Raw genomic sequence first — 9,527 nt, 5'->3', positions numbered from 1 at the left:
ATAATAATGGACCTTGTTTATATAAAAGTATAATATGAGAAAAGATTGAGGGGAATTAGGTTTAAGGACCGACAAGAAAATGAATGGAGGAAGATATAGATGAGAAGAATGGTTGGCACTGAAGTGGAATTGAGTTGGGTACGAAAAGAGTACGTTGATCTGTACATACAATGCCCACATGCATGTCTTCAATAAACGACCATTTTTAGGATTTTGCTTTGTAAGACTATTACATATACTGTACTCCTACATATATATACAAAGATCAATTATTACCTTAATATTATCTTCCTTTTTAATGGGTCACCCTAATTCAATTCTTCATATATATGTCCCTACCATTTCTCATTATCTTTTTTATTCGTTTAGTTCCATTGAATTTTCTTGACGCGTATAACATAAATTTTCGAGTTTTTAATTTGTGACAAAGGTATATATCATAATCATTTTCATTTTTAAAATTAAACCGTTATTAATATTATTGTCGTAAAGGTTTTTTTTAATTGTTCCAGCAAAACAATCACGTACAGTGAGATCAGATCACCGTATATATCTGGATCTGATCTGAGCTTCGGACTTTATAGGCTCACCACATCAAAAGTCACACGTGATTGTTATTTCTATTTTCCAGTTTTGTGTGTAATTTAGTATTTACAAATTATATATTGTCATAAATCTTGAGATAACACATTAACACTTAAAAGTTTTAAAAACCAGGCGCAGCAGTACTTCTTAATAGGGCGAATCGATTTTCTAGTGTGTAGGTATTGACAAAAAAAAAAAAAAAGAAAAAAAAAAGTCCTATTGAAAAGGTCCAAGCATTTCTATAGTAACCGAGTCGGCGATGCTGGGATTCGAACCTTGGTATATGTGGTTAAAAATCAACTAATTTTACCATCAGACTAAAAGAACTTCACAAAAAAAGCCGATTAATGACTAGATATTGGCTGACGGCCGCAACCACCTGCTTGCTCTGCTTGTAGTTCTGGTCAGCTCTGTATAGTAACGACAAACCAAACCATGTTATAATATATATTTATTAAAGGAATTTGATGGAAAAATAAGTGAAATGAATACAAATGCATGTGGATGAACCCAAATTTCTAGTAGATTGGTCGGCAGTGGAACATGGGCGTTGTGCTGCTTGTGGGGTTTACACTTATTAATTTACTCTTTTGTCCTATTTCCTTTTTTTATCTTCCTCCTTTAATTTCATTTTACAATACATTATCCAATTTTATTTACAAAATTCTTGACAGAAATTTATTTTATTTCTTGGTTTTTTTATTACAGTTTTTTTTTTTAAATGTAAATTGAGTAATATTAATGTCCGGAGTTATATGGACAAAACTGATTTGCTTACTTTTCACATCGTTCAATAATTTGCTTTCATTATTGTTTCTCATCAATTCGTATCTCCCACAAGCATTTATTTGGGACCTTGGAGGCTTGCAAAAGAAAACAGATGCATTCCAATACTGATTACTAGGTATATAGTCATTTGCTAGCATAGTTATGTTAATCCTGAAAAGATTAAAAAACAAGTTGCTAGAAACGAAATTTCCAAAGTAATTATTCTCTTATTACACCTTGAAGTTTTCACATACGTACTAGATTTATGCATGAGTAGATCGAAGGGTATTTATTATTGTACAAACAACCCCAAAAGAATTTGAAGTGGATGGATCTCTTTTTAAGTATACTTGTGTGGTGAGTGTTGTTACAATGTAAAAGACTTTATAATAATAGCAAACGATATATATGTATACATGAAGAAAACACTACTAAGTAATCAAGAATCAATGGCATCAATAGGAAGTGAAGTTGTCCTTTTTAGACACTTTGGTACCAATCTTCCTCCATACATCTGTTGTTCTTTCACCTTATCTCCTTCCAACCCTGAAACCGAACCCAAAGGAGAAATCTCCGACTCTTCTCCGGATTCCGGCCACCGGGTTTGTAATTGCTCATCTTGAATATCTCTCAGTTCAATCTGGCATTTAGCTTTAAGCCATCTCAAATCTTGTTGGACCTGATTTTCGCTTTTCTCGTATACCTCCTCGTCGCAGTATTTAGAAGGTATAAACGAGAAGGATCCAAAGTGGTTTATTATTCCGTTACCTGCCTCGCAAGAAAACGTGTTTTCAGGGTTTTCATATACCTCTTCTTCCTCTTCTTCTTCTTCTTCGGAGTGGTTTTGCCCTGAGTCTATTGAGCTTAGCTCACGGCTTTCCTGCTGTTGCTGCAGCTTCCATAGCTCTCTAAGACGCACCTCGGTTTCTCTGATCGTGATCTCTTCAAACCGGCCATGAGTCTCTCCGCACCCATTTCTGCAACATTGTATCACATTCGCACCAGGATTGGTCCTCAAGAAATCCATCACCGACCCCATTGAGGTGCGGTTCGACACGCAGTTGTTGCAAATGCTCGCAGCATTTGCTGCCGCTGCAGCCGCAAGACATTCTTCGAATTCAGGGCCCGGTCTCCACCTGGGCACAAGAGAAGATATCTCACCATCAATCATATTGGCGATCTTTGTGACTCCGTGATCATCCATATCTAGTTCCGCTACCATCTCTGTTGCAACGCTCAGTGCCGTGTCTGTCTCGATGTCAAATGGGAAGTAAATGTTTCGGACACGTCCTGCAACAAATAATGAATGTTTAGAACTTTGGAACTTAGAAAGATCGTAGTTTTCACACTCTTGTTCATAGGTTGTGAAACAAAGAAAGGACAGGAGAATATTTTACCTTCTTTGTCGGCGATCCTAAGACGCAAGAATAGGCCACCATCATCTCTTCTCTTCCCTTTGATGGTAATATCAACATTACCAGATGTCTTGTCTTGTTCTTGATCATCATCGTTTCGACACTCAAAGAGCTCGATTCCGTGAGTCTCCTCTGTCTCAGCTGGATTATATGCCCATCCGTTCTGGTACTCGTTGGGGCTACTATAACCATTTGAGTACTGACGGTTCAAAGAGCTACTATTTGACGTGTAGTTGTAGTAGTCAGGAAGATGATGCGGCTGCCTAACAAGTGGCCCGACCGAATCATCCATATCAACTGATCTCAAGTCAAATTCACCATCGTCTATTCGAAGAAAAGGGTCATCTAGTAACTCACGAGCAGAGACTCTAAGCGATACAGTGGCCAAGCATTTCTCGATAAAACATTTAACTTCAGGGTCTTTCACCTTGTATAATGCATCCGGTTTCTTGCCCTGAAACCGAATTTTTTAGCCATTTGAAACAGAAAGAGAGGAAGCTTTTTTTTTTTATCTGTGTGTGTTTTAGTAATCGGAGAGTCTCACCGACATAACTTTCTTGTAGATCTGAGCAGGGTGAGTACATTCGCTGTACGGGTAATCAAACGTGACCATCTCCAAAATGCACATACCGAACGAGTATATATCTACCAGTTCGTTATACGCTTCTTCGTAAACTTCAGGTGCCATGAACTCAGGAGTTCCTAACAAAAGATTAAAACTTTCCACAATCAGAAACAAAGCAACTCAGCAAGAAACAGCATATTGGATTTGGTTTGGAGANTCCATATCTAGTTCCGCTACCATCTCTGTTGCAACGCTCAGTGCCGTGTCTGTCTCGATGTCAAATGGGAAGTAAATGTTTCGGACACGTCCTGCAACAAATAATGAATGTTTAGAACTTTGGAACTTAGAAAGATCGTAGTTTTCACACTCTTGTTCATAGGTTGTGAAACAAAGAAAGGACAGGAGAATATTTTACCTTCTTTGTCGGCGATCCTAAGACGCAAGAATAGGCCACCATCATCTCTTCTCTTCCCTTTGATGGTAATATCAACATTACCAGATGTCTTGTCTTGTTCTTGATCATCATCGTTTCGACACTCAAAGAGCTCGATTCCGTGAGTCTCCTCTGTCTCAGCTGGATTATATGCCCATCCGTTCTGGTACTCGTTGGGGCTACTATAACCATTTGAGTACTGACGGTTCAAAGAGCTACTATTTGACGTGTAGTTGTAGTAGTCAGGAAGATGATGCGGCTGCCTAACAAGTGGCCCGACCGAATCATCCATATCAACTGATCTCAAGTCAAATTCACCATCGTCTATTCGAAGAAAAGGGTCATCTAGTAACTCACGAGCAGAGACTCTAAGGGATACAGTGGCCAAGCATTTCTCGATAAAACATTTAACTTCAGGGTCTTTCACCTTGTATAATGCATCCGGTTTCTTGCCCTGAAACCGAATTTTTTAGCCATTTGAAACAGAAAGAGAGGAAGCTTTTTTTTTTTATCTGTGTGTGTTTTAGTAATCGGAGAGTCTCACCGACATAACTTTCTTGTAGATCTGAGCAGGGTGAGTACATTCGCTGTACGGGTAATCAAACGTGACCATCTCCAAAATGCACATACCGAACGAGTATATATCTACCAGTTCGTTATACGCTTCTTCGTAAACTTCAGGTGCCATGAACTCAGGAGTTCCTAACAAAAGATTAAAACTTTCCACAATCAGAAACAAAGCAACTCAGCAAGAAACAGCATATTGGATTTGGTTTGGAGATGCATGTACCAACGCAGTGAGCAGCATGGGACTTTCTTAAAATGGCAGCGAGGCCGAGATCTCCAATCTTGACCTCTCCTTGATTCCCGTTAACGAAAATGTTGTCACATTTGAGATCCCTGTGGATCACAGGAGGATCATGGCTGTGAAGATAATGTAAGCCTCTCAAGATCTGTCTACACCAATGCTTCATCGCTCTTATGTTTACTCTCTTATGCCTGAGTCTATACCTGGAATATCCATAATCATGTAAGAAGCCAAAGATAAAAACTAATACCAAAGAGAGAACAACAAGTTTCTTCTTTTGTAAAAGAATCTTACTGTCTCAAGGTGCCAGAAGTGAACAACTCAGTAACAAAATTGATGTTTCGATTGGCTGTATCCACCCAGGAAGTATAGAATTTCATAATGTTCTTGTGTTTTAAAGTCTTGAGGAGATGAATCTCACAGTAAAGCCTCTCAAGATCCTCAGGGCTCTGTAGGAAATCGTAAAGCTTCACTTGGTTCCATGCTACTTCTATCCCTTCGTATTCATCAAATGCTCTGTAACTACAAAATCAATAAGAAAGAAAGAAGACAAAAGTTTAATGTTGTGTATGATCAAAGAATCTGAATTGGGTGTATATAAGTCAATGCAATAATAAAGAGATCCAAAAAAAAAGCAAAGTCGTTGTTGTTGGAAATTTTCTGTAGTGGGAAATTAATTTACCAAAGTAGAAGTGATTCAAGTAGACAGACCAAAAAAAAACTCAACCTTTATTTTTTCCTGTTTTAAAGGATTCATTCATAAGATTCAATCATGAATCAAAAAACTCACAGAAAAATCTGAGATTTTCGATGGATCACAAATGGGTTTTGATTGTAGAAACAAAAAGTCTCAAACTTTATGAAAAAAGAACAACAGACTAGAGTTGAATCATCATTACCAGATCCAAGAAAGCATATAAAAAAAAAAAAGTAAGTGATATTTGTTAGATTCTTACACAGTCTTTGAAGCTCCTTTACCCAGAACTTCATTATACTGCAACAAACCAAGAATGAATGAAGTCAATAAAAAGATCAAACAAAATAATAATTGAGATTTTGATCATGAGAAGATTAATTAGATTGGGATAGGAGGAAACGTTACTCTTCCATATCTTCCAGTAGGATCAACTTCAACAAACTCAGAGTAATCTGGTTCAAGATAACTCAGATTGTTCATCTCTTTTTCTCTCAATTAGGAACAAGATTAAAATAAAATCCCAAAAGGAAAATAAGAATAAATATATAATAGATCTACCAATAACAAAAAAACTTCTCTCTTTTTTTTTTTTTTTTAATATGGGTTTCTTTAGGTTTCTTCTTATAGCAAATTCTTCATAATCATCTCTTTAAGTTTTCTCCTGACAAAAGGAGTTGAACAGAGAGATGTAAGATAATGAACCGTAACTGTATTTACTCTCATTATTACATTACATATTTAATACTCTATAGAGAGAGAGAGAGAGAGAGAGCGATACGAATAGAAGAGAGAGAAGGATTTGAGCTTAGAAAGTTAGAAGAAGAAGAAGAAGACAGAGAAGCCAAGCTTTCTTCAAACAGTTCAATGGAAGTTCTTTTTTTTTTTTTTTGGGTTGGGTTATTATTACATTACAGGGGAGAGAGATACAAGCACCTCGTGAGAGAAGACAGAGACGGTGTGCGTTTCTTGAGGGAAACGGTGGTCCAAAAAAAGATTAAAGAAATATCAAATTCTTGATTTTTTTTTTGTGTGTCAATTCTTATACAACTCTAAAAATATCTACGGATTTATATACTTTATACGGTAACTAAATAGTTTTTTTTTTCTTTTCTTTGTGTGTGTGTAACTGATAAATTAATGGGAATTATGGTTACTACTTTATGGAACATTTTAAAAAACTAGCTCATTCACGAAAATACAAAGTTATTTTTTGGAAATTAATTAACAAAATTGTTCGGTGGAATAATAATACTAGTAAAGTTAATGATACATTGATTGCTTATGGCCGCTTATTGGAATATTTGAAATTATGATTTTAACTAATTAATATTCACATGTGAGAGTGAGAGAACAAAACTTGCTAAATTGCCACTATTGCTTTACCTTTTTTTTTTGGGTTAATATATATTTTTTGGTTAGGAGGAGTATAGAGATGCTTGCAATTTGCAAACAGTAATAAAATCCATCAGCCGACGGAATTATTTTGTATAAAAATGTTTTCACCAAACGACGTGTCATTTTTTTTGTTCCCCACCAATTAAAGTGAGATTTTATCAAATTACTGTTTAGACTTTAGAACCATAATGTTATAAAGATTTATGTCACTATAATAACTTTAACAAGTTTTCATTTCATAATCAAAAAAGCTAGATCAATAAAAGATTAGTGACGGCTTGGCGCATCCCTGGAAATAGAACGGTGGTCTCGTACGTATCTTGGGGGATGATCGACTGTTCCAAACGTTTATTCCATTGTGCGGATGGGCAATTTTGTATATGCAAAAATATGGTTATGTGTCAACATTTCAACTATTGTTATTTTAGTATTTTGGAAATGATCTTTTTTTGTATGGTTACGTTACGTTCGTTGGTGGGGAATGGTATCCCAAATGCACTACGTATTTGACCATATTTTAGATAAAGCGAATTTTGAATATTTATTTTAGCTGACATGCTTTTTTGTGTTGATTTTTTTGTACCTTTTTAATTTTAAATGAGAATATATAAATAACTGAACTCATGTTCTATGTATGTTATTTAGGTCTTCACTCATTTTACATGATTTCATATGTATTTTTTTCACGTTTTAAATCTTAATGAACAATTTTCTTTTAAGTGTATACAAAATAAATGACAAAAAAAAGTTTATTATAAGTTTTGTTTTATTGAACTTACCGCATTTTTTAGATTTCTAACATACATGCGTAAAAATTCGTAAAAAGTTACATTCAAAAATATGATGAATTATTTAAACATATTATCTACAAAATAGTGTCATCCATTTATTCTGTTTCATGATGCGCTATTTTCCTGTAATTAACTTTAACCAAAACTTTGATTAGACTTTCATATAATAAACAAAAGTTCATTACTCAATAGATAAACGCCCCAATTACAGTAGCTATACCCCTATGCAACTAATATATCTCAACGACTAGTCTACTTCTACCATCAAACAACAATGCTATACAAACTAACAAACGTTTTTTTTTTTTTTTTTTTCTGGTTACAAATAACTAACTAATGTTAAACCATATATATTAGAAGAAGCTTGGAAATAAAAACACTCAAATCAAAATCTAAAAATGGATTGGAGACAGCGAGACCATACATTAGCATGTCGACTGGATGTTCCAATGGAGGCAACAAAGGCTAGTTTGGCCACGTGTTGAGCTGCTCGTGTTATCTTGACCATACATCATTTCATTTACACGACAATTCAACCAATTTTACAAATCATATATAGTACAACTGCAAAAGAAATCATCATGTGCAATGTGACTTTACTCGCGATTTTTTTTTTAATTAAATTATATAAATGTTAAATTTTCTGAACTAACATATATTTATAACTAAACATACAATAATTAATCAAAAAAATTTCATAAAGAAAAATATAGTCAATATTTTTTTTCTACATAATTATAATGCATATAATTTGTAGTAAATCACAATCATATCACTCATTTGAACATAAATGAACAGTCTATAAAAATCAGGTTGTGGAATATGAATGTATCTTCAGAACAATTTGTCGTGCGTGTGATTAATTGTAAACTATAAAATAGCATTGGATAATTATTTCTCGATATACCTTCCACCATTAGACTACATAACCTTTGATGAATGTTTCCACCATTAGACTACTTATCACTGCAAAAAAGCTCACTATATAAATATTTGATAAAAAAAATTCTAATAATTTTTGTGAAATATAAAGATTGATGGGGGCAATCTAATATTAGATGAAGAACACACATGTGCATGTGGGTGAATACAAAGACATGCACGATCATCATAGCCTTTTAAATGAGGAAAAAAAAAAGCAAATAAGACTTGGTTGTGATAATGGATCAAACCAACCACAAATCTTATCCATTTGGCCTTTTCCTTGTGCACACCATGAAACTTTATCATAAAGTTTTTGTTTGATTGGTAACAATTTTCTTTATATGCAAGTAACTGCGAATATCAAATTTTATTCAACAGTAAATTATCTGTTTAAACACCTAAACTAGTTAAACGTACCTAACTTTAGCAATATTGGTAATACGTATAAAAATAACTAATTAAGGGATATATTTTAATTTAATTATTTAAATCGGACCTTGTTTGACTACTTTGCTGTAGATTCCGTGGTTGCCCGTACGGATTCAGTAAGGTAATCCCAAAAGCAATCAGAAGTTCACAAACACCTAACCTCAATTAATTACTTACTAGTAAAACAAAATTTAGTTTTTTTTTTGAATAGTACTATTTGTTAAGATACTGACAATATTTGCATCGTTGTCGCTTAACGAATATTATTAAACTAATTATGCATAATATGGATCCAACTATGTTTGTAATCTGTCAAAAATATTAAAAGATTAGCTGACAAAAACATAAATAATGGTGATTAGTATTATTGATTGGAAAGGCTTGGACATAATTAGTAGGTGGCGCGCGAGCGATATATTTATCGATTGATGATGTAAAAGCAAATAAATTCAATATTTATTAACAATAAATAGAATTTGATTAATAATCAATACAAATTACGATCGATTTTATATTTTTATTGGTTGCGGATGTATTTTATTTATTTATTGGATTTCTTATTAGTTTTGCCATTTTGCGTCGTTTCTTCCTCTGTAAAAAAAAAAAGTAAAAATCAAAAACTTCACATACAAAATATATAAATGTCCAATCTAAATAGTCAAAGTCTCTCAAGTGTAGAAATATCCAATACATCTAGAAGCCTGGACTCAGTTTAAA

At 34.0% G+C, this 9,527-nt stretch overlaps 1 protein-coding gene across 3 annotated transcripts; it reads right to left on the bottom strand.

Moving 5' to 3' along the window:
* LOC104764123 (serine/threonine-protein kinase WNK1) lies at positions 1,630–6,253 on the bottom strand. 3 transcript variants are annotated; one of them, XM_010487575.2, is made up of 8 exons: positions 5,677–6,253; positions 5,531–5,568; positions 4,869–5,096; positions 4,557–4,777; positions 4,311–4,468; positions 3,955–4,220; positions 2,751–3,004; positions 1,630–2,643 (listed from the first exon to the last, which is right to left on the bottom strand). In XM_010487575.2, exons 1-8 carry the CDS (start codon positions 5,749–5,751, stop codon positions 1,793–1,795), a joined length of 2,091 nt encoding a protein of 696 aa, XP_010485877.1. In that variant the 5' UTR covers positions 5,752–6,253; the 3' UTR covers positions 1,630–1,792. The 3 variants fall into 3 exon arrangements, with proteins under 3 accessions (XP_010485877.1, XP_010485878.1, XP_019097011.1); XM_010487576.2 differs by lacking the exon at positions 2,751–3,004 and having other exon boundaries at positions 1,668–2,643; positions 3,749–4,220; positions 5,677–6,251; XM_019241466.1 differs by lacking the exons at positions 3,955–4,220; positions 4,311–4,468 and adding an exon at positions 3,313–3,512 and having other exon boundaries at positions 1,668–2,643; positions 2,751–3,222; positions 4,512–4,777; positions 5,677–6,245.

The sequence above is a fragment of the Camelina sativa genome, chromosome 19 (assembly GCF_000633955.1).
Source record: "Camelina sativa cultivar DH55 chromosome 19, Cs, whole genome shotgun sequence".
In the NCBI taxonomy this organism is placed as follows: Eukaryota; Viridiplantae; Streptophyta; class Magnoliopsida; order Brassicales; family Brassicaceae; genus Camelina; species Camelina sativa.
Note: the sequence above shows the minus strand (reverse complement) of the source record. Positions and strands in the feature narration are given on the sequence as shown.